The following is a 26,805-nucleotide window of genomic DNA, read 5'->3' on the forward strand; positions in this document are numbered from 1 at the left end:
AGCTGGAAGTAAACGCTTCATGAATGAAGACTTTTTAAAAACTATGTATGTATAATTTCTTCATCAGCGAAAATACAAACACTACTATAACACCAGATACGCAATAGAACAGTAGTAAATTACAGTGGCCAGAAATAGACTAGTAACATGCGATCGCCTGTTTTTTGACTGAAAAAGACTTTTCATATATACATATAAACACATGTATATATTTTCTTAATCTAGGCAACAATGCAAACGCTATTAGAGCACAGAGAATAATTTAGATCAGAAGATTACAAGTGCTGAAAGTAAATATTTTTTTATTAAGTACAGATACAAAGGGGAATTTCCATTTTGAGAGAATGACTTTTGTGACACTTGTTTTTGCAAAGTAATTTTTTTGTATGAGTGTTAACATTTTTCCAGTTCAATATTAAAATTCTATACACTTTCACACAAAAAATATATAATACATGTACTTTTGCAAAAAATACTTAATTTTGTAACAGTTTAGAATTTTGTACAATTTAAACTAAAACAAAAGCAATCATTTCTTACACAGACTGGCCACTCAAAACCTCCTTTCAAATTCCCGGCTGAAATTTTCCTATTCTCTAGTCTATTATCAAGCCAAATAAACAACTGTAATACTGTATTTAACCTTTACGCCGAGTGCAAAAGTGAACATTTATAGAGAATATGTTTATGTACAACGTATAGATAAACTAAAAATTAGCGATTGCCTGTTTTCCGCTGAGCAGCTACTGTCCACACATAGAACCAGCAGACTATGGACTTGACAAATATAGGCATAGAGATACTAACATCAATTTAAATATTATTTATAAATCACGGTATCTTGTTACTATGTTTCTAAATAATCTTTATACACAAAGAACTACAAAAACACGTTTCACCAATCTGTAATTTGCGTACTGCCAATTATTTTTGTTCATGAATAGATGGAGCACTCTCGACGATGCATCAAAATAAATATAAAACATACTAATTGTAGCTCAAATATTATTTTTTAAACTACAGTGTTTTGTTAACCCTTTAAGGACCGGACCCTAAAATGGATGTTGCCCAATACTGTAATACCTGCTGTGTGGACTAGCTCCCAAAACTGTTCAGTTGTCAGTCATGCTTTTTTGAAGTGGTTTAAGAGAAAAATCATAACAAATGTATTTATTGGCATATGATTATGTATTTGGTGTCAAAATGTACATTTTAAATCAGCCTAAGTATATAAAACTCCAAATCGTCTTATATGACCCTCCTTTTTTGCATGTATAAAAAAATAAAAATAAAACAACAAAATTATTTAATAATTTTTTAGTTTATTATGTTTTACTGAAAAAACCAAAGAGTTTTTAACCGTGGGAAACAAATTTATTTTACAGAGAATATTGTTTTCTACATGTGTACCAAATTTTAACTTATTTGAAATACAAATAATACAATCAAACAAAATTTATCATGTTGCTACAAAAGCAATAAAAAAGTTGTTATTCGGAAATATCAGTACAGCATCGAAAATATAAAAATAATTTAAGTAATACAAATTCTTATTTTAGTTTACAATATAGTGAAGATCAAAATAGGCATAAGTCAATAAAATGTACTGTTTACAATAGCATAAAGTAAAAAAATATATACACTATGTACAAACAATTTTCTCAGTACTTTGGGATTATACCGACCACACCAGTATGAGGAACACAAAAATATAAATTTATAGAAACAAACATTATAGAACGAAAAAACAACTCTTTAATTACAAACTTACAATGATTATCAATTGTTAATGGGTTTTCTGTGATGCCCAGAATGCAGCAATATCAAGGATGAGTGAGTCCGCCTTCAGCCGCAACTGCTGACCGCCACATGTATTCAGCTAGGTATTAGTCAAGATGGTGTCGTGCTGTTCCTTTTTGTTTTTTATTATGCCATTTAGCTGAACCCCACATTCGCTGAACCTGTTGAGTATTAGCAACGGTTTCCGGGTCGCGGCATACCAGCTGAACGGGCGGCGAGACTCTGCAGTCACGTTATCTACTAGACTGCTCGACTTTGACCTCTGTCTGAGGATGGGGAGGGGTTTGCGATAAGACAATTCCTGTTTTATATTGATGAAATATTGTTCTACGCTAATCTAGTAATCAGTAGAAGCAAAATGTCAAATAACGATTCATGTCTGGGTGTGGTCGGTATAATCCCAAAGTACCCAATTTTCACTCGGAGCACTATTTACACACATGTTTGCCAAAGCAAAGAGAATGACAGCCCTCTTTGCACCAACTGCAAATCTAGATTTTTTTTCTTGATTGCTTGTACTATTGACCAGATCTTGAAGGTTGTAGAATAGGGTTATATGTGGGATCTGCGTCCGAGTCATCATCAAATGGAATTGAAGAATCAGACGAATCTATCTCCCTATCTATTTCCCTATCAAGTTCACTTGTTTTCAAGTTCTTATAAGCCATTTTCATCACAATTCAGTAAAAAAATAATTCGTACGAAAGCAAACATTACTACATCGAAAACACAGAACAACAAACGGACAGAACGTAAACGTCTAGACAGCTGGTGCCCGGCGGCGAGGCGAGCCACTACGCAGTACGCAGTGATCAGCTGACAGCGCTATTGTACTGCTGCTGTGTAATATTTTGTAGTTCATTCAAAACAATATTTTTAATATCCTTAATACTTTTAACAAAGTGTATATGGTTTAAAGTATATAATAAAATTATATTTTAAATGCTAACATTATTATATTACTTATTAAAAATACCGAAATTCCGGCGTCCAGAAATCGACCGCCTGGTCCTATTAGCGTGATTTACGAACGTCCAGAAATCGACCGTTTGGGGTCCAAAGTGTTAATTTGGGATGTGTTAATTGCTTTAAATGATCATCCTTTTTCAGGCATGACTAAAAAATTATCTATGCGGATGATACAACTGCTTTTATGTTCTAACTAGCTTGGATGAACTTAGAATACGATATGAAAATACAATGAGGAATTGTGCAGCATGAGTTCAATCAATTAGATTTCCTTTAAATAATGAAAAGTTCTAAAATAAAGTTAAAAAACAGTTTGTAGGAGTAATTACTGGCACTAGAATTTAAATGATTGTAATCCTCTATCAACTTAAACAAGAACACATAGAACTTAAAGTACAACAAACTAGAGTCAAACCTCCATATAACAAATTCATTTATATAACAAATTTTTTTAAATCCCCTACAAGCCTCCATAAGAATCAATGCAAATTTCACCTCTACATAACGAATAAAGCATACTCACAACCTTCATATAACGAATTTTTAGTAATCCAGGTATACCACGGTATAGTGAATTTTTTGTTGTTAGAACCTCTTGTGGCGAAATTCACCTCTATATAACGAATGTTCCACGACTCACCTTGTTATAACGAATATAAACAAACGTTTACAGGACAACAAACAAACAATCGTGTCTCGACATGAAAGCTTAGTCACAGCCACTCCGGTCTGAACTGCTAGACGAGTTTATTCAGTTGTTGTGGAAAGTTTGGATTGTGCGGTGCTTCGGAATTAAGTTACAGTAGTTTAGTGACGATGGACGCCAACAACAAAAAGAAACGGCGCGCTATAAGCGTATAGTGTAAACGAAAAATTATCAAATGCGTTGAAGACAATCCAACAAAAAAAAATTGGACAACGCGAAAGAATTTGGCATTTTGCCCAGCACTTTAGATACAATTTTAAAAAAGAAAGAGAAGTTCGATGACGGAAGTGTACTGTGTTCCAAAATCAGAAAGATAAGATTGTGTGAGCTGAAGGACGTAGAGAAGTGTGTGGTTAAATGGTTGAAGCAGTGCGAGACAAAAATATTGCAATAAGTGGACCTATACTTCAAGAAAAAGCCCAACAGTCTGCTTTTGAACTGGGACACGAGAACTTCCGAGCAAGCAATGGATGGTTGCAAAACTTTAAAAAACAAAATGAACTTATTTTTCGAAAATGTGCGGTGAAAGTGCAAAAGTCGATGAAGGTGTTTGTACTGAGTAGAAAGATAATCTTCCCGAGCTAACCGAGGGATATGCACCAGAAAACATCTATAACGCAGATGAAACAGGATTGTTTTTCAAATGTTTACCTGTTTGACAAAATATTGTCATTTAAGGGTGATAAATGCCATGGTGGAAAAAATAGTAAACATCGTTTAACAGTTATGCTGGGAGCAAACTGAACAGGGACTCATAAATTAAAGTCTTTAGTAATTGGAAAAGCGAAAAAACCACGTTGTTTTAAAAACGTGAATGAACTTCCTACAGACTACATGGCAAATACAAAGGCTTGGATGAATTGTGACGCTTTCAGGGCATGGCTTCAAAGTGTTAACAAAGATATGAATAAGAAAAAGAAGAAAATTCTCATCTTCATTGATAACTGCACGGCTCATGGAGACATTCCTAGGCTAACATTAAGGTAGAGTATTTTCCTCCAAACTGCAACCGCTTGACCAGGACATTATCCGAAGTTTTAAAGTAAATTATAGAAAAGAGGTCGTACAACAGTTCCTTAGAGATATGGAAAACCGTTTACCTACAAATATAAATATCTTGGACGCCATGTGGATGGTTACAAAAGCATGGAGTAAAGTTACAGAAACTACAATTTGTAATAGTTTCAAGAAGAGTGGATTCCCTGTCACAACTCAGGACAATTCAGACCAGCCTCCTACAGAAGAAATCGACACTGTGGAGGGTTTGGAAACAGTCAAAGAAGCATTAGAGCTAGAGAAGGATGCAGAGTTCGAGGACTTTGTTACTTTTGATGACGACGTGGCTGTGTGTGGGGAGTTGACGGACGCTGACATCATTTCTTCTGTGACCTGTGTTCCAGACAAAAATGTGGCTGCAGAAGATGACGATAACGATGAACCAGATTGTGTAATGCCCAACCCTAATTTAAAAGAGGCTCGTGAAACCATTGGTGTTCTAAAGTGTCTTTTTCTTAAAAAGGGTGGTTTGAGTGAAAGTGTGGTAAAATCTATAACTGAATTGGATTGCTCAATGCTCATTAGATATTATCAACGTCACATCACGTAAGCAGACTACTATTACTGTCTTTTTCTCTAACAAACAGGGCGAAAACAGCATCAATAATGATGCCATTGAAACACAAAATGTAGATTAGGCCATTTAAATTTTAACAATCTGTAATTTTTAGTTTAACCCTTTGAGTGCCGGAGCATCGCTGTCAGCGATCCCGCATTATATGCAAGAAATGCCAGAATCGCTGTAAGACACTTCTGCAGTAACGCTTATATTTTATATAATATTTATCTAAATTGGCTCAATGACTATACATATCCATTCCAAAGGCTTCAACGTAACTTTTGATGTAGGTTTTGTAGCATTCTGGTTAGATTCTGATTTTTAGTTGTAAAGTTTTAGTTGTAAAGTGAGCGCATCAGCCGAGTTAAGAATTGACCGCTACGCGGACGAGCCGTCATGTGTTTTGTTAGCGCTGCTGTTTATATCACAAATGATATTGAAAGTTTTTAAATTTAAATGGGTTTGTAGTGTTAGTATCTTCAAATTATTTCGTTTGTGTATGTTGTTCTAGTCTGTGTGTAAGTAAAACAATACCGCGAGTTACGGCGATCGTAAGCAGCTAGTACTCTACTAAATACGTTTGTATAGTTTTTAAGTTTTTTGTGTTTGTTCAGTGATATTTATAAACAATGAGTCGTAAAAACATTGCTGACAATGAAGACCTAGTATTGCACGCATTAGATTTAAGCATTATCAGTGTAGAAAATACACAGAGTGTTAGGTTAGGTTATACAATTTCTAGTTTTGTACTGGTTCATATTTTCATATTTATTTTCCAAACTTTATAAGTATAAAAAAATGTTTATATGTCTTTTTGTAAAGAATTAAATGGAGTATAAGATAGAATAACTAAAAGTGAAAAAAATAAAATATTTCAATAACACCAAGTTGTGTCAAAATAAAAAACCTAAATGTTTTTGCTCATAAAGTTTTTGTTAATGATTTTTTTTATTTGTATAAAAACGTTAAATAAGTGATCAATGTATTATATGTATAAAGAAAATATATTTATCTAAAAAAAAAAAAAACAAAAACTCAAGACATTATACCAATAAATAAATTTGTTACGATTTTTTAACCAGACCCTTGCAGAATCATGTATTTTCGCTCGGCATTTTATGCATACCATATAGCAAAACGCTGCGGCACTCAAAGGGTTAATAATACTGTACAGTACAAGTACTGTATTTTTCACTATCGGTAGCGTAAGATTTTTAAGTTTTGTTCAGGTCATGTTTGATTTTTAATTTTCTTTTAATGTGTTTTCAAATTACATAGCTACTGTATTACGGTTTTTCTGTTTACATACTGTATTCTTAATTAAAAAAATAAAAATAAAGTTTCATTGTTCCAAATTAAATGCATTTTTATTTAGTTTTACACATTATTTAAATACAGTACAGCATACGATTTGTACATGTTGCGAAATTGTACCTAACCTAACCTCAATACAACAAACCTCATTATAACAAAATACTCGATATAACGAATTTTCTGTCTGGTCCCTTGAGGTTTGTTATATCGAGGTTTGACTGTATTACAAATTTATGCTTGCTTGACAGTAACTAGTGAATGCACTATCATAATTCACATATTTTAATCTTTATTTTAATATTCATACTTATAATACATACAATAAGAATAACGTTTCTATAGGTTATAATGGACTCAGAAAGACACTAAACACTCATTTTATTCTATTATTTAAATTATACAATAAATTAGGCCCTATAATTAACAGTTAGCCTAGACATATATTTTTGTCTATGTTTTATTCCTGGCTTTTGAAAAATTCTGTTTGAATCAATACAAGATTTTTACAAGCGTTATTAGGTATGAAAAAATAGTTTCATTTCATAGTAATATATCTGCATATTATGTATAATATGAAAATATAAGCTACATTATGTTATATAGACTTGTTTCTATTTTCATATCTTTAAATTGTGCAGTACATTTATTAGCAATATTTTAAAATTATATACTTTCTTAGAATTAATTGGGGTAGTATTTTGGGGTAATATGACTTACCAACATATGCTAAATGTATCTTTGTCAGGTTTATGACAATAAACTTGAAATATTGTTGATTTAAAACCAATGCTGTTTGACCGTATTTGTAAGATGCAATAAGACAGAATTGAATACATTAATTAACCCTACATCGGGCGCTAAACGGAGTTTTCTTCCGTGTATTTGTTATTATTAAAAATAGTACTACTTTTCTGATGTTGGCAGTCGTTTCCCGCAGTGTACTTCACGAGCATCTTTCGGGGAAGTGAAACAATAGCCTCCCCCTTATCTTTGTCAAAATCTGTCAGTATGAGGTCTACTTCCGTGCGAGACTGGACGATTCCTCCGTGAGCGCCCGATGTTGTGTTTGTAGTGCTTGGACGAAATCTCTGTGAGCGCCTTATAGTGTTTAGTTTTTATGGAGTAATAATCCGTGTGCGCCTAAATGTGTAACCTGTGATGGTATCTTTTTAAGTTTTACAATATATTTTATTTGAATTTTTTGAAATGGAGAATGAAGACGAGAGACTTGTCAGTACAGTACCCGTGTGCTAGGGGTGCTAGGGAACATTTCAGTACTGTTTATGGAGTAAACATTGTCGTTATAAGAACTAGAAGGAAAATGTTTTGAAACTTTGTGTAGTGTTTAAAACAATTTTAGTAAAGAATACATTTTTATTTCAGAGTAATAATTGACATTACAATTGTATAATATCTCAAGAATTGAAGTAAGTTGTTTTTGTAAGAAGCTAAAAACTAAGTTAATTTCCATATATTATTGCAGTAGGTTAAACATTTTACAATTAATTTGCATTATTCCTTAAAATAAATCATGTTGTTATTATACAATAACATTTTTTAAGATTTTGAATTTCTTATTTGGAAAATTCATTATATAAGAGAGTAATTTTTATTTAATTTCTAAAAATGAATATATTACATTGTAATTAAATCAGTATGAATATTTAAACAAATAAAAACAGTTTAAACGACTATGATATCCATTATTCGCTAACCTGGAGGAAACCTCCGTGAGCGCCTCATGGTGTTTCTAATTTTAAGCGCCTGATGGGGCGTTAATAAGTAAGACATGTTAAAAAGATTTATATTAGGCTTCATCTTAAGAGAGGTTCCAGGGTTAACACGTTCAATCCTGGTGACGCCACGGTGGCGTCGTGCGTATGTCACACCGCCAGTACCGACGACGCCATGGTGGCGTCAAGTACAGGGGTATTTTTAAGCCGCCGAATGAATTACTAATTATTAAATAATCGTCATTCTCGCTATATTAGATGTTTATTTAGATGTCGAAGAATACCAAATCGACCTTGGTTTCCAGGAATCAGTCTTCAAAGTATTGATTAATTTTTATAATTTTTACAACTTGAGTAACAGCTGATTTCTAGTCAGACGCGATTCCCGCCAGTTTCTCACATGTTTATATTATTTTTGCTGTCTCGGCTTCCCGCTGTTTTCTCACTTTCACTGTTGCTATTCGAGAGATGAGTGAGTTTGAGATTATGAAACATAATTCTTACTTGGTTGTGTATTATTATTAGTGAAGTGAATAGTTTACGTTTTCTGTAACCATGGACCCTTCACCGTCTACACTATCTACTAGGAAAACCATTTCTGACGATGCATTGAATAGTATATTGAATGGTAGCCTAAGCTCGGAGAGTACTGAAGACGAAAACATTGTGAGTGATTTTGACATTGACTTTCCCGACGATCAATTTCGTTCTTCAACACCACTGCCAGACAACGCCGGCGGGTCTGATTCTTCTAGGTCACCGTCGCTGCAAACTAAGTCTACTACGTCTGTGAGTACTGTTGCCTCTACTTCCGGGTTACTCAGTGTAACCCCCCCAACACAGCTAAATGATATAGATCAACAGTTTGCTGCTTCTCAGCCACATGATTTACCAAGCCCACAAAATACTGCACAAAGGCGTACTAGGCGCATGGTTGTCCCTGCTGTTCAGTGGACTAATGATAATTCCTCAATGAAAAACTTTGATTATGTTTCTAAACAAGCACTAAAAATACAAATGCAACATAATGCAGAACCTTTAGATTTTTTTTAGACTTTTTATAAATGACGAGTTTCTTGACTTGCTTACAACTGAAATAAATGCTCAAGCTCAGTACATAATGGCAACTACCGATCAAAGACTTCACTCTTCAATAAAACTTTGGAGCGATGTTGACCAGGAGGAAGTAAAAATATATTTGGGCCTATTGTTATATATGGGTGCTCTTCAGTGCCCTAGAATGAATGAGAGACTATTGGAAGACTCATAGACTTTACAACATTCCATGTTTCAAGCAGTATATGAGCCGAAATAGGTTTTTGCTTATTATGCAATGCTTGCATTTTGCTCGCAATCCGTTTGGTGAAGAGCCAGTACCAGATGACCGACTTTACAAAATTAGGCCGGTTGTAGATCTTTAACAACACTATGAAAGCTATTTATGAACCAGGGCGGGAACTGTGCATTGATGAGTCTATGGTGTTATGGCGGGGAAGACTAATTTTCCGCCAGTACATCAAGAACAAAAGACATAAATATGGTATAAAGCTATATGTACTGACAGAACCAAATGGACTTGTCATCAACTTTGCTGTGTATGCCGGAGTCAATGATTTTGACCTTGGAGGTGTCGGTCATTCAAAAACTGTGGTCTTGCATCTTATGCAAGATAGGCTTGACTTAGGTCATGCGGTATACGTGGACAATTATTATAATAGCTTTGACTTGTCTAAAGAGCTACTTGACCGGAAAACCTAGACTACAGGAACCCTCAGAGCTAAACACAAAAATACACCTTCCGAGGTTGTAGAGACCAAGCTCGTACGTGGGGAGGTAACATGCTACTACGCTGATGGAGTTGCAATTGGTAAATGGCATGACAAAAGAGATGTAAGTTTTATTTCAACAGAGCATGTTCTTGACATGGAAGAGTGTAAGAATAAACGAGGTGAAACTACAATGAAACCCACAGCTATAGTTGAATACAACAAGTACATGAAAGGAGTTGATCGTCAAGATCAGATGCTGGCTTATTACCCCGTCACACGAAAAACCACACGATGGTACAAAAAACTTGGCATTCTCATCATTGAAATGATGGTGGTGAATTCGTACATGATGTTCAAGAGCCATTCTGGATTACAGCGTCTGTCTCTGTATGACTATCACTTGTGTGTGGTTGAACGACTACTACCACCTGATTGTGTCTCTTCAAATCGAGGAATGAGAGTAGACATCCAACCAACTCCAGGAATGCATTTTGCATCTAAGATGCCTGCTGCTCCTAGTGGAAGGACCCTATGAAAGAGATGCTGTTTGTGTCTACGAAAAGGGAAGAGGAAAGACACGATCTTCTACTGTACCAAATGTCCGGGACAGCCTGGTCTGTGCTTGGGAGCTTGTTTTGTGCAGTTTCACAGTGTGACGTGAACGAATACGTGAACTTCTTCTAAATAGCAATACATAACATATTCAAGTATTCAATATATTCCAATTGTGTGTTTTTAGAGTTATTACAAAACAGTGAATTGTAGCAATGCGCCTTTCATTCATCTCAATAATCTGTTATTGTAAGGTATTTGATTTGATTTGATTGATTTCAGTCACCAAACAATGGTATAAGCAGATATTTTATAAGTAATATATAAAAAAAACAATAGTTATGTTTTACACAATGTATTCAGCGTACTTGAAATATTGCCTAATAATTATACGTTTTACTGCCAATCCTAAATCTTTTTCAGGTATTACTTTCATAACTTTTATGACGCCACTTTGGCATCATAAACTTTTAATGTAAAATAATGTTTTACCGATAAAAATTGTGATATTTATTGATATTGTTAGTAAATAAAAGCCAGTACATATTGTCACAAGTTTCAAGCCACAACTATTTGGTAAGTATGATGCAAGTCAAAACCATTAGTACCGATGACGTCACGGTGGCATCATAGTACTTTTTACGCAAAAAGTATAATTTAATGTACAAAAATAATGTTATTTATCAGAGTTATTATAATATAAAAGCCTGTATGTATTGTATCAAGAATTTAAACGGAAATATTTGGTCAGTGTAACACGTGGCAACACCATTAGTACCGATGACGCCACGGTGGCGTCAAAGCATTTGATACACCAAAAAGGCGTTTTTTTTTTCTTTTAGTGATTATATTCCATATTTGTAATGCTACACGAATACAATAAGCTTAAAAAATAAGTTTGGGATTCCAAGTGCTATACCCGGAAAAAGGGCTGGGCTTGAACGTGTTAAGAATATCACAAATTGGTTTGATGATCATTTTACTCCAATTAACCTTATGCTAAAAAGATATTTCACATTCAAAATTCAAACTGGTGATGAAATATGGACTAGCATAAACTATAGAATGGTGAACTTATATTTCATTAAAAAGTTTGGCAATATTACAATGCTCAAATGCTGATATAATTTCTAACTTGGGCGAGAATACAAGTGAGATAACACCTTCACCCTAAATAATATTTCAAATCATCCCTATGGGTGCTATATCATTTAACACATAGTGCTTAAATCTTATTTACATATATAAATGACCAAAAATCTTTTTTTAACAGATAAAACTGCAGTGTTATATAAATGTATATTTGACATACCTTGATGAGAGCCATTGGTGAGCAGGGTGGTGATGGTCTGCAGGCCCAGGTCTGGGTGATGATAGCCAAGCATGTACAAGATGTGCTGCAGACAAGGAGTGTAGACTGCGGCGGCAGGGACCAGCAGCAGACCACAGCAAGCACGTAGCAGTCCTGGCACCTTGGTAGTAGCAGCAACCACGTTGGCCCGCAGTTGTGGCTCCACACACACACTCAGGCAGTGGTGCACCAGCCGCACCCACACCAAGCTGTACAGTTCAATATTTATGCACAAGAGAATTGAGTTTTCCTCTTTTGAATAAAGGTTTGTTTACAATATAAAGTATGCAGTGTTATATTGCATGGAGGAAAAATGTGGCTTCATCATTACTTTCTTAATACTAACACTGTTTATGTAAAAAATACAATGTATGAATGGAGAAATCAGCAGATATAAATTGCTAACCTAGAGTCGACAGTGGGTTCCTCGTCTTCCAGACTGAGGTGTGAGTTGTCACTAAATGTGGTGTTCCCCAGCAGGCGTATCTGAGACAGGCCGATGTTGGGGGAATCCCGTGGCTTGTACAGTCTCAGCAGGACTGTCGTTACCACCTCAGGCCTGGGAAGTTGCAGCCGGATGAATGTTAGGCCACTTGAATCCAGAGGCAGTCCGATCGGCACCAAGGGGCTTCGGCCATCCCTTGAGATCTCCAGTCCCACCCCACTAGGGCAAGCTATAAAATAATGGACACTAGAAAATACCTCCACTTGTACAGTGCGTTCAGCATTAGGTTTTGTTGGTGAATTCAAGAGAACTCGCAACTCATGATGTAACATGGCAAAGCATGTTAATTGAGAGATGAAAAGCAGTCTGAATCATGAACAGACACGTTCTACTCCCCCCACAAAAAAAATCATGCAAGAAAATATCTCCAAACTCTGTTAGGCAGAAAGATCTTGGCAACTTTTTTCTGGCACAATAAGGGTACGATTCTGATTAATTTCCTTACAGAAGGTATTTTGAAACACTGCTGAAACTACGGTGAGCGATACAAAACAAACTTTGGGAACAATGCACGTCCACACACAGTCAATTGTAACCAACACCACTATGATGATCTTGGATGAAAGGTGTTCATTTTATAATCCTCTATACAGCCCAGATCTAGCAACTTATCGTCTTGGTATTGATGATGAACTTCACAACGGTATTACCCAGTGCTTAACCCTCCAACTGATGACCGACAGCATAAACATTTATCAATACCGCTTGTGAACTGATAAAGACGGCACTGCTGTCGGGTCAACTTTCTGCTATTATTACACGAAAACCGTTTAAGTTATAAAGACATAACTTGCACAAGTTGAATCCTTTATTCACCAATATCAGTTTATTTTATATAGTTTATATTCGCAATATTACTCGTTGTCAGCTGATATCGATCCAAATGCCCTACGGCATACAGCTGATGGCCGAACGCTGCACGGCCTTGACGTTCTTTATTGCTACAATTTATTTGTAAGGAAAATAACAAAAGAATTAAGAGCCTATCTAAAACAGTTTTAATTTAATGGATGTTTTAGTAAATCAGGGTTCCCACTCAATCTAAATACTCAAATTCACGGCTAATTCACGGTTAAAAAAAATTAAAATTCAAGGTCGGAAAGTTTTCATAAACAACGTTACCGGTACAAACAAAATCGTGTTGGAGAGGGGCGAAGTTGAGACGTAAACACTACAGACGCGGCAGAGCAGTAAAATACAATATAAAACTTCTTCCCATTTGACTAACGATGTCATTGGTCGTGCAGGAATTGACGGAAACGTCTAAAAAGAACGAAATAAACAATAGGCTTCGGTTACGATGCAAGCAATGAGCGGCGAGCAGCCCGATTTTATGTGCGATTGGCTACATAATGAATATAACAAGGCATATTATTTTTACAAAACATCATCATAACAGTCATCAAAGCAAAGCAATGACAAAGACAAATTTCAATATAATTAGCATGCACATAGCTCATAATTTTCTTTAACTTACAAGTTTGTTGAAATCTGAAGAGAACTTTGTTGACACAGGTTAGACAAGATGCAGGGTGACAGGATTCGTACTTTGGCTAAGGCTAACTCATTTGAGTCCATGAAGTACACTTGCGTGATTATTAAATTATTTTCTTGTTTAAACACATTATTATTATTATTTCGATCGATTACTTCCACAGGAAAATTTTCACATAATCACAGGTTCACATTTTAATTAGTACATAAGAAAAGGCAATTTTATTGAAATTAAAATAACATATAAACGTTAAATGTATAAAAATTATATACAACTTGTTATAAGAAAAGTTATTTTGGTACCAGTTGTTATACAAAAAAAATTATATTTGTACACATAAAATAAAGAAATTGATAAAAATGTCTAGAATAAAAGTGAATTACGATTTGCACTTTTTGCTAAGTTCCTGTATCTTATCGTCTAACTCAGCTGCCCTTTTCCTGGCGTCGGACAAAACCTGGAATTTTTGTGCTTCCAATTCTTTTTTTTCTATTGCAGCTTGCTTCCTCTCTTTCTCAGAATTAATTTTGTCTTTCATTTTCTTCTCGTTGTTTTGCCAAGTGCTCCGAGTAGTGGGCGTGGGAATTTTTGGCAGCATGAACTAATTCATTAGTGATTTCCATTGCCTCCAATCCTCCTGCTGCTGATACGCCGTCACAAACTTTTCTCAACGCGACTTAACTCTCCTCCTTCAAGTTTTCAACTATACACTGTTTGTTGACAGAGAGAAGCCTCTTTCAACAGAAGAATTTCCGTGAGAAAGTGTCAGAATGAGTTGAATGAAAAGCTTTAAATCTTTATATCAATTCTCACAATAAGAAATAAGATTGGGGAGTGCCGAGCTGGGGAAACAAATCTTTCATGTTGAGACATGAAACCAGCTGTTGTCCGAGGATGGGGGAGTGGAGTACACGATATACCCCTCCCCTTCCACTCTCATTGACAGTAGACAACAAAGGTTTATTTTTACCATAACATCGCTGCACCACATTACATTAAATGAACCTTGTACGATATATTTTTCATCTGCATGACATTATTAATAGCGTTAACGTAGTCGTATGGAACCCGACAAAATTATACTTGGACGGACTTCCTCGATTTGTAGTTTTTGTAGTAATAAAGCTTAAACAGTACAAAAGTTACTTGACGTTTTGTTGTTTCCTGGTTAGAAAAATTGCAATGGTTTTTTTTTCTAACGTTTTTATAACATGACGTTTCATTTGTAATATTTTACTAATACATTATACAATTTAAACACACATTCACCATAAAAGATTTAAACCGTGTACACTCGTAATATCCATGCAGCTTAGGAATCATAAAAAATATTATTGATAAGGAAAACGCATATCACTACCGTTTAATATCTAAGAGATGAATGAAAATAAAATTTGTTTTTCTCAAACGACCTTACTGGTAATTAAAACAGTTATATAGGCCTATAAAGTTATGGTCTCGCTGCGTTAATTGATATATGTCGTATAAGTTCTGCTCCGTCACATTATTATACTATTTATTTACGCAAGACCCTAAATTAATTCAATTTATTGTCCACCATAAATTAAAATTTTTTATAATTATTACATTGTGTTAACAGTCATTACACACAACGATAATAGATATCGTACTGAATAGCATTTTTCTCATTAATATTTAATAAAATAAGGGATTTAATAGAATGAAATTAAGTTAAAATGTAATTTAAATTCCTTACATTAGATTAAGGATTTGTATACTTTTTTTATTTTATGAAAACAATAATAGACTATATCTGATACAATAAAACTCCAATACGAAAAGTGTTTACATTAAACGACAATCTATCAAGTAATTAAATTGTGTTTATTAATCTCGCGTTCAATCAGAGAATTGCCTTGTTTACAGCCGCGTAGCGTAGCCAAGGCCCGGAACCTGGCGACAGACAAAGACAGGCCTCACGTGATTTGAGCCGGAAGCGTCATCTCCCACCGGCCCTTCCTTTTCTTCATTTGTTTATAAAACCATATTATCAGCAAAATCGCTCAGATAGCAGCACCTGTCAAACTTCGTGGTCTATCCCCTACATTGCGTGCTACTTTTTACTTTGCAATAGCGAAGGTCAACTTTCCCATATGATCGTCTGACGACGACCCGTGTTGATTTTATTTATTCAAAAGTTGTAGAGATTTTCACGGTATGTAAACAAAATTCACGGCTTATTTAAGGTTTTTTCACGGTGAACGAAATTCACGGCTTATTCCCGGTTTCACGGTTTTCACGGTCGGGTGGGGACCCTGTAAATGTTACAAAATTGCTGAAGTAGGTTTGCATTTTTCAGCAGTACCTTGAGAGATCTCTGGCATTTTTTAGAATTATAACAGAGAGGTATTCTTGGGTTACTTTTTATATTACCAGACAGTCTGTAAAGTTTTAAAAATGACAAATAGGATTGGTAGCAATTCTGTTTAAATCATACTAAGTTAAAAAAAATATTAAAATTCGAAATTCAAGAACCGATTTAAAAAAATTCAGAATTGTATTCAAGACTCGACAAAACTCCGAATTTGCCCAACATTACTTCTAAACATAAACCTAAATAACATATACACAGTAAAATATAACCTATTGAAAAACAAACAAATGAATAATGCAGGATGAATTTAATTCTTAAATAAATAGGCTATATAAAATAGTTTTATTCACCATATAGTTTTTACCATAAACACTTCACAGACTGATATTTTTATCGAAACTACTAATTACAGCATCATGAACGCTATTTTCAGTTCACATTGTGATTAGTTAAAATTATAATAACAATAATATTTAAATATTTTATAATATTATTAATGTACAAATAAATATATAATTTTGTTATTCAATATAATTAATAAACATTGCAATCAACAGAATGAATCTATCATCCTTTTATTATTAAACCACAATTTTCAATAACAGGAAATAATGAAGGCATTTAGTTACAACTACTGAGATGGGGAACTACGCATGTCTGTCCGAGCTATAATATAATTGCTAAATGAGGTAAGAAGTTAGTGTATTAAATGTTCGTAAGAGCTATAAAATAAAATATCAGAAGGCATATATGTTCCAACTGTACTGACTGGCAAGAGAGGTAAGGTGTGGCTGCAGGTGAACCTCTCGCAATAGAACAGCGCACGGCAATGTCAAGGTCAGCTCCACCCAGCTCTCGTTGGGGTAAAAGTGGTAGCTCCAGGCAGGGGCCCTAGCCCGGCGGTGTGGCGGGGCACTCTGGATCAGTACATCCGCCGGCTGTGCTGTTGAATTACTTGAACTGATGGTGCCTGCACAGAGGAAAATAGTTATACTGTTTACTATTACAACAAATTAACGTAACTGCCAAAGGTGATAAAACAAAAAACCACTTTTTGGGGTCATTAACTCTTTTAAGTGCCGAGTTTCCAATGGTGCTGTCACCCCGTACTGCTCCACATCTTTATTTACCAAACTGCTGCCAGAATCTCCTGATTCGTCATTTCAGATCGTGGTTATTAATTGAGTTTACATACCGATCCCCATCATTCTCAGAAAAGTTACAAACTGCCCTATGAAAACAAATATGAACGCATCTGGACAAATCTAAAATTGATAACACTTCCTTATCATTATTACAAATAATATCTGCCATACTAACTGAACTACAAAAATTAAAATAACAAAAATTACAGTAGAAAATTCAAAAACACTATATAAAAATATGTTCTGTTTCCAACGCCCAAAACTTCACCAAGAGCTTTCATGATAGTGTCCCTAGTTGAACATCAGAGTGTAGCAGCAATTAAACAGCACTACTGTGATTTGTAATAGTTACACTACTAGAGGCCAATGTGTATTATCTTATAGATGCCAGACATTATGTAGAGAAGCAGTTGTTTGGCATGTGGTAACACGGGCATGGCAGTTAAATGCAAAGTGGGATCACTGTGTTAAACACGGCTGTGGCAGTTAAGGGTTTAAATAAATAAACACTAGTCAACAAGTTTTAGTTGTTAGGTAAGTTTTAATATATTTCCAATTTTAACTATAATTTTTTATCTTTCTTAGTCTTCAGATTTTACTATGGTATGTTTTTCTTCAAAACTTAAGCATGTTCCTTTCCCCGACATATTATATTTATTAGTACGGTTGATATAAAAAAATAATCATTCTCATTTTCTGTGCATACTGAAAAGTAATGCACAGTTGATACAAGATCACATACATTTTTAATATGACTTACAAAAGTAAAATAGTTTAAAATTGTTGTGCCATATTTATGGAAATACAATTTCTATCAATACATTGGTCTGCTTGTTTATGTTAACTCCTAAGATTTCTAGTTTTGATTTTTCTACATACATAATTATCACTTTATTTAATCATCACCTTATTTAAAAATTTAGTACACAGGCATATAAATGTTCTGTAAACATCCATAAAGGATTGTTTAAGGAAGTAGATGAATAATTAATAAAGTTTCTTTAATATTTAATTTCTTTTCATGTTATTTTTAGCATATTGTATTGTTCCATGTGTTATAATGTATTTTGTTTAAAATTTTCAAATAATGTAGGCTTTAAACACTCTATAATATTGTATTATACACTATTATTATTAACTAGCTTGTACCTTCTTCATGAAATGTTATACTTGTTAATGATTTAACCCTGATCAATGTCCATTTTATTCTAAACCAAATAATTGCACTCACCCAAAGGTGCAAAATTTAGCAACCCTGAAGCAATGTCTGCGGCCTTCTTGGTGGTGGGTGCCTGGGGCAGAAGCAGCGATGGTGCCTGACTCAGATGTTGCATGACAATAGATACAGTGCTGGGCTGGCAGTTAACTAGGCCATGGTTTGCTCGCACTAGGTTATCACACACCACCTCCAGTGCACCCAAGGCCACAAACTGTTGTAGAGCTTCTGGCCCATCGATCACACATAGCAGTAGTGACAGCAGTGGCTCAGAGAAACCACCTTCATCTGAAATGTTCAACAGAATTAGAACAGACCGTGAATTAACATACACATGTAACAATATAGGTTATTAAAGTTTATTGGTATTATTTAGAATCATTAGCTTGTTTTACCTAAAACTTTCAGGTGTGTGTAGAGTTTGTGTTCTTAGGACCAAGGGTGGTTTACACCATTAACATTACAGATTAACACGTTGCAGATTGATTCTTTAGCAGCTTGTGTCCCAGAATGTTGTAAACAGCTGAGAAAACAATAGATCAGTTGCTATACATAGTGGATAGTAAATTCAGCTGATTATTCAACTCCTACATTGTTTGCAACTGCAATCTACAGAATATTAACAGTTTTGAGTTTGAAAAAATTAAAGAAATATCATTGTTAAAAACATGCAGTAAATAGTGATGATATTTGTACGGTCTACAAGGCATTATTAGAACTATCAGGAGGTAGAATTAAAAGCAAATCGCCTGTGCAACTTGAAACGGTTTCATCAGTGATCCGCAATGGCTTAAATTAAGACAATAACAGTATTTTTGTCAAGTGAAATATAAATGTATATAGTTTTATTAATTAATTAAGTGGTTGAGAGGACTTTATAGTCCTAACTTCGCCTCTAATAAAGAACGTTTTCATTTCATTTTAAATCTCGAGAATGAAATGAGCTATTTATTTTACATTTAGCATGTACCTCAGTGAATCCTGTTACAAAACACATGGTGTGGTGTATTCCTACCTAGTATGAGGAATAACTAGACGGACCTACTCCAGGTATCGTTTTTAGGAAATTCAAAATAAAAGTGCTGTTTATCATTGTAGTATTTTCTTATTTCATATGATTATATAAAAACATAGTTTAAAACTGTACAGAAATATTCCCCATTGTAAGATTATTTTTAATGTTTTTAATAAAAACTGTATAAATTTCATTTGAAAAATATAAAAGGTAAGCATTTTTATATAATGAAGAAGTGAATTTTATTACAATAGTTAATATTTTTAATAGACTTATTGCATATCAATTTAGTAAAAACTTATAAAGTTATGAACATTTTCCTGAAAATCAAATAAATTTACAATTTGAATCTGTTGTTTTTAGATTACCCGTCAATTAAATGGAAGTGAAAAATCCCAACCCAAAAATAATGTCTTGTTCTAAATAGTGATGACATCAAGTATAAATCCCAACACACATTGTATGGAACTGAACAGATTTTAAGAAAATGGATATCTACTAAGAATGGCAATATAATTAGGAACACACCAATTGTTTCTTGAATACACTTTGCGATCATAACTAGGTGCTTTTTACTGGTTTTGTGATTATGGGTGTACTTCCGGTTTGAATAAATGAATTATATTTCTGGTACAGTAGTTAAGTTTGTCTTAATGTTCAAATAAAAAAATTGTATACACATGTAAGTATGAGAAGTGTCTAAAAAACATCTACTTCCATCCCTTGTAATCCATTTCTAGTCTAGGGGTGGAGTGGAAAATCTCAGTTTTTGGGTTATACATTTTATTACTGACAGGATTAACTTTCACAATACATAGAACTTTCCAGCTTAATTTTCAGTATATTAGCTCTCATGCTAAACTCTTCACTATAAATCAACTGTTCAGAAGACAATGTGTCAATAAACCTAAGTGAATGTATGTCCTCCAACACACACAAAGAAAATAACACAACAGTGCAGAAGGACAGGCCCAATTTACTGTTTCACAGTTAATACCCCTTCTATATCTTTAAAAACATGTCTTATCTGGGAAATGAAATGAAATAAACACTAATATTTCACTATTACTAATAGGTTCCTTAACAAGATGAGTGAAGAAGACATTCGTACATCTATTGTGTACCGGTAATAGTGATTATTTTAATTACAACTGCCTCCAGAGTTAGTTCTATTGTTTTATACCTAGATGCCAAAATATAAGTGATAGTGGAATAGACTTACTAGTGGAGATGTATGCGAAGACTGGTTTGAGGACAAAGGCCGGTGATGTAGCCTTGCGTGCGATGGTGGACAGGAGCTGGAACACGGCTTGGCTGACGGAGGAGGGCTCCTGGGTGTCGGTTGGTAGCGCAGTATGCGACATGCCCAGCGACCGCAGCAGACAATGCATTGTCCGCTCCTGCTGCGTCACTGAACACAAGGCACTGCAATTAATAAAAGTGGGAGGGGTAAAGGTGAAAGTAATAGTGATTATTGAAAAAATGGAAATCAGGGACAAAATGTAAGAGGGGAATTAGAATTATGAAAAAATACAGTACAAGATAAGTATTTTATGAAGAAAAACAATCCAATTTCATAAGCAATATTCCCACCAAAGAATTTTTTTTCATTAACTCATTCGTGACTGAATAAATCAATATAATTTTTGGACTACAGAACTGGATATTTTCCATGCTTTCGTGTAAGAACAGGTGCACTTTGCATAACACTTACTGTATAACATGCTATGAATATTATAAATTTACTCTAGTTATTCCTTGTTATTGTATGAACACAAAATGTTAGTTTTTTAAATATAAATATATCATTTACAAATTTTTTATTATACTTCTTTAGAAGTTGGTTTGGGTGTGAAACACCTCAAAACATGTTTCCAGATGAAGTGGAACATGACACTTTTTACATTGGTACACTGTTTCACTTCTTTTCCCCTGTGAAGCACAAACTTTACATTTTCTTGAGGGCCTGGCTTTGGTGGTTGGAGGTATCTTTTCAATAAAATACCCCCAAAACTTTCCTTGAAGGCACAGTGGTGATTCTCCACAAGCGGTAAGCCTACCAAAGGGTTACTTGAGCCCAACAGGTTTCGTCACAGAAGTGATTGAACACATCTGATTCAGTGCAGTTTTCTCTTAACTGCCTTGAAATGATAGGATTTATTCCATGATTGCCGGTAAAACGCATTGTACTAACAGTATTTGGTCCAACACTTCATGCAAAATCACAGGCCTAGCCGGTGGGTTATCGTCACTTTCATTATCACTGCTGTCAACGTTTGTACCATCAGACATTTCATTATTTTCATGTATCATGTCATCTTGTTCACTGTCACTTTCCTCATCACCACTTCATCTAAAACATTAGCAACGTAAGCCGCAAAATCATCCGAATTTACGAACACATCATTCCGGTCGCGAGTCGCCATCTTGACTGTTTACAAACGAAAGAAAGCTGTTTTGCCAAGATGATTTGAGGCAATATCAGATGATTTTCAGCAACGAAGAAGAAGAAAAACATAGAATAGAATATTTGAGAACAAAATATGCAGCAAATGTTAATGCCTCTGCGATCTATCAGCAATATATTCAACTACGTCGATGTCGTGTCTAGCGGCCGTCTTGTCTTTAGTCGTTGGGCCGCGCGAAGTGAAGGACGGAAACTGCCCGTCCAATGTCTTGAATGGGTTAAACATTTATTTTTCAACAACCTATTAATAGCAAAGGGAGGAAAGTGATTTTTATTTATTGAAGTGTTTTATTTATTGTAATTTACTGTTACTAGTAATACAGCATACTAGTGATATTGGACCCAAATCTCAAATCCATAATTGATGTTCTACTATTTCCAAAAATGTTTGTAGATCAATGATATTGCAGGGATTGATTGTTACCCTCTCCCTTACATTGCGAAACGCGTCTCATTATATTGGCTCCACAGCACCCACCAACCCAATAACTTTGTTTGCTTTGTAACTTGTGTAGTTGTATAAATATGTCCTCCGCTGGATTATCGATGAGGGACAGATTTCCAAGAATCCCGAATAATTTAGCAAAGTATGTGGTCACCACCACTTTGCGTACAGCGTATCCAACATAATAGTCAAAAATGATTATTTGAGGAAAGAAAAAAGTTTATAATGGACTGTGGTCAAAAAGAAAATTGTGTAAGTGGGAAAATGAGGGGTTATTTTGCACTGAACAGATGCTTTTAGTATGAGGTTATAATAGGGTTTCACTATATTCTATAACTCTGTTTTATAAATCATCAAATGTAGAAGGCAGAAAATACGATACAATTCTTAAAATAGATCATTTCCCTGAAACTCCCCATAGAAGAGAATGGTATTCTTGGGTTCATTTTTGTTTTATTGGACAGTCTCAAAGATTTAAGAATGGCAGAAATTAGTTTCTACCATGCTTTTATTTAAATACAGCTTTAACTAAAAAACCCTACCGGTATTAAAATTTGAAATTCAAGAATCTATTTTTCTGATTCGGAATCAGATTAGAAATTAGAAAATGTTTGTTTCAGCTATCACTAATTGAACTCATGCAAATTTGTTGTAAAAATATTCCATAATTTTAACTAAAAACAAACTATGTTACATAGAATTATTTAAAAAAATACAACACTCATTAAAAAATACATCATACTGGTGTGCAATTGAAGCATCGAAAACATCAGTCATTACCAATATTAATCAACTTAATTAATATACAAAAGAACAGTATGTTATCAACGTTGTTCACACACATTATTATTTCATAAAAACAATAATTTACAAATGTATTTAATAACATAAAATACATTTTTAGTAATCTAGCTTTATTTACTTACTAATTAGATAAATTATAAAAAATCTAACAAATAGAATAGAGAGGTTTATTTATATAACAATGTTTAATATTCCTTTACATTGTTCAAAACATTCTACATTATTTAAGTTTTATAGTAAATTATTTAAATATCTTATATCATCATAACTGGGTTTTTTATCATACAGTTTTAATTTGTACAAATTAAAAGAATTACAATATGTATTGCTAGTTACTGCTAAGACCCAATGTATACAGATTGTTACATTTCTTTTAAGTATTAGTAGGCTATCGATATTATAATGATCCATCATTTTATGATTCACTAACTTAAACTGCAGAGAAACTTTTACTATTATTATTGTTTATGAATATTCTACTAAACAAGTTATAAAAATACATGGATGTATTGTATTATTAAATATATTTGTTTAGTTTAATTCTAAGATTTGTCCACCATGGTCCAATTGTGTATTAATTTATGTTTACTTACCCATATCGGCGACACAGGGCACCTTGTTACTAGCAGCCTTATGTTCATCAGTCTGGCTAGTAGCGCTGGGCTGAGGAGCTTCCAATGGTATCTGCACAAGACTGGTAGCCAACTTCACTACACTGGTCACCAACAGGTCCCAGGCCATCGGTTTGGTCTTGGCCCCACTTCCAACACCACCACTACCTCCACTACCACTGCCACTACTACCACTGCTGATGCTGCTGCCGTTGTTGCTAGCTGAGCTCACCGCATTGAGACTGCACTCCATTATGCTGCGCCACCGCACTCCCTCCCCACTCAGCATGTAAGAGTGGACGAGTAGTGCTATACATGACACCAACAAATCCATGAGAAAATTTTAAAATCATACAAAATAAATTAAGTTTTCTATAGTAGTAAATTTTTTACAAATCTCACATTAAGAACAATAAAATAGCCATCTTAAAGGTTTAATATTGCAACTGATACTCTTTTACTTTCTGTAGAGATTTTCTCTGTAATATTGATATACAAAAATTTAAAATAAGCTATTGATACCACCTATGGTATCCTTTAATATTGTTTTTTTAACTTAAATTATACTAAATTCATTTAATAAAATATATGACCTAAATTTCTTCTGTAAGAAATATCAACTAAATTCTTGTACAGAATGTGTACTGACCAACAGCATTGAGAATGCTCACTGCTGTGTTTACGTCCGTGTTGGTGAAGTCCAGATGTAGCATCAGTTGCACCAACTTGGCCTGGGCATCAAGTGGTCCCTGTTGAAGGGCTATGGCTCCAGTAGGTTGCACTAGTTTGTCGAAGACTTGGAGTAATAGTAGTTTGAAGTGGCAACCCAGTTGGCTTGTGTTGGAGACCACGTCACAACGCATCTCCAACCTTACTAGCATCTCATGGAGGCACTGGCACACAGTCACTCCAGCCTGAACATGTGAGGTGTTAGTCATTAAAATAGCTGATGTCTTTACAACCAAGCCAATAAACACATCAGTTGTATTACTTTGTGAAGCAATACTATACATATTGTTCTTTAATCCATTGCATACTGAATTGAATGATGAAACATGTGCTAGTGAATGTGAATTAATTTGTTCATCAGCAGCAAAAGTAAGCAGCACTGTATCTAACCACCCGGCGTTTCAGCTGATCCTTTAAGTTCTACAATCTATAGAATATTTACAAACAGGTTTGAGAACTAAACATAGAAAATTTAGTAGGCTAATCAGTCTACAAGACATTTTTTGAATAGTTAGGTATTACGATTTGAGCTCGTCACCTCAGTCGCTAGCCGCTAGCCTCAGCTATTGCATGACAAGAATTTCATTATTGATCTGCAATGGGTTAATATGAATAATGATACTTTCAAACAAATTCATATCAACCAGCATCTTTTACTAAAGATAAATGAAATGAAAAATGTCTTTATTGGAGGCGAAGTTAGGACTATAAAGTCCTCTCTACCACTTAACCTTGTAAAAAATTAAACTAACATACATATACATGTATAACTAAACATAAATATATTAATTAACCTTATACGTAATCAGGCCAACCAAAAAAAAAAAAAAAAAAATGTTAAATGTGTGTTTTAAATGTTATAGTACATACAGATATAAAAAATATATTCTATCTGACAACTTTAGTTGAAACAAACTATTAAAGAGAAACCCAATATCTAGATCTCTCCCAGGTTCAGAAATAATTCATATTTAAGGACACAAGAAATAGGAGTAACACTTACACATCCTTTGATCTGTGCGCTGGAGAAAAAAGATAGAAGAAGTTGGGAGAAGTTGGCATCACTGACGATGGCACTGGCCATACGCTGGAGACTTGAGTCTAGAGAGTTGTCACTGTGGCTGGACGGCAGGTTGGAGACGAGCGTCAGAGTCTGAAATGCGAGACACCAGCAACGTACTGACACTGCTGCTCTGCTGTAACATTACATGAGTATTAGTGCTACTCAGGTTTTTACTTGGGTGAGTGATCTTAAGATGTCAAAAATATCAATGAGGATATGCACATGGAAGAAGCTGGGTTTACTTTTCTGACACTCCAAAAGATAAGAACGACCACTGAAAGCTTTAGGCTTGGGACAGTATTTACTTCCTCATTAAATTATATATCCTCATTTAACAAAAAGGTATTTCACAAGGCTATGGAAGAGTAGCCCGTCTAACTTCCTACAGTAGAATACAGATTCTGACTCATACTACAAAAAAGAACTGAACAAATGTACAAAGTCCCCTTCAATAAATGAGAAAAGGAAAGAGCTGAAGGTGAGTGAAACAATGAAAATACACCTTTTATAGTGCACACACTAATAAAAGAAACTCAATACAAAATCAGGATCATCCTCAATTTACAATTCAAAGGCCAGCATACTGTATAAAAGAAAAACTAAAAACACCTGGCCCATATAAAACTGTAAATCAGATCACTACCACATAAAATGTCAGAATATTTTAACAGAACATTCAAAGTATATAAAAAAGCTAGAAAAGCTAAAACCACTTAGTACCCTAAAACCCACAATCATAATGTTTACAGAACATGGCTTAAACCCTAAAAACCTAGCACTAACAAAAACTGATGGCTACACACTGGTAATTAACTACAGTATAGAAGACCATTGACTGGGAGGAGTTGCAATGTACATTAAATCCTAATCAGACTTAAAGCTGAACAAGTTAATGTGTCTGACCACTGTGTGGAATTTGTGTGTGAAGCTGCATTGAGAAGATTTAGCATGAAGAACAGTTCTTACTACATGCTTGGTATCTATCAACCACCTAGTGGACCAGTGAAACAAGCCATTGAAATAATGTCTAATATACTCAACTTCATGCAAGCTGAATCTAAGTCCTTGGTGATAATGGGCCTGATAATTGAGATGATCTACTCTGCTATGGTACCAGAAGACTCCCTCTGTCGGATAACCAATACTTTCAAGACCTCCATAGATTG

The 26,805-nt window shown here is 34.5% G+C and overlaps 1 protein-coding gene across 1 annotated transcript in view; it reads right to left on the reverse strand.

The window, feature by feature from the left end:
* LOC124353611 (baculoviral IAP repeat-containing protein 6-like) overlaps nt 1-26,805 on the reverse strand; it is a 183,889-nt gene that overhangs the window by 40,264 nt on the left and 116,820 nt on the right. The window contains 8 exon segments of the mRNA XM_046803533.1: nt 11,771-12,018; nt 12,216-12,483; nt 16,914-17,114; nt 18,521-18,793; nt 20,743-20,931; nt 23,830-24,156; nt 24,497-24,761; nt 25,580-25,772. Of these exon segments, the coding sequence (XP_046659489.1) occupies nt 11,771-12,018; nt 12,216-12,483; nt 16,914-17,114; nt 18,521-18,793; nt 20,743-20,931; nt 23,830-24,156; nt 24,497-24,761; nt 25,580-25,772 (1,964 nt within the window).

The sequence above is a fragment of the Homalodisca vitripennis genome, chromosome 1 (genome assembly GCF_021130785.1).
Source record: "Homalodisca vitripennis isolate AUS2020 chromosome 1, UT_GWSS_2.1, whole genome shotgun sequence".
In the NCBI taxonomy this organism is placed as follows: Eukaryota; Metazoa; Arthropoda; class Insecta; order Hemiptera; family Cicadellidae; genus Homalodisca; species Homalodisca vitripennis.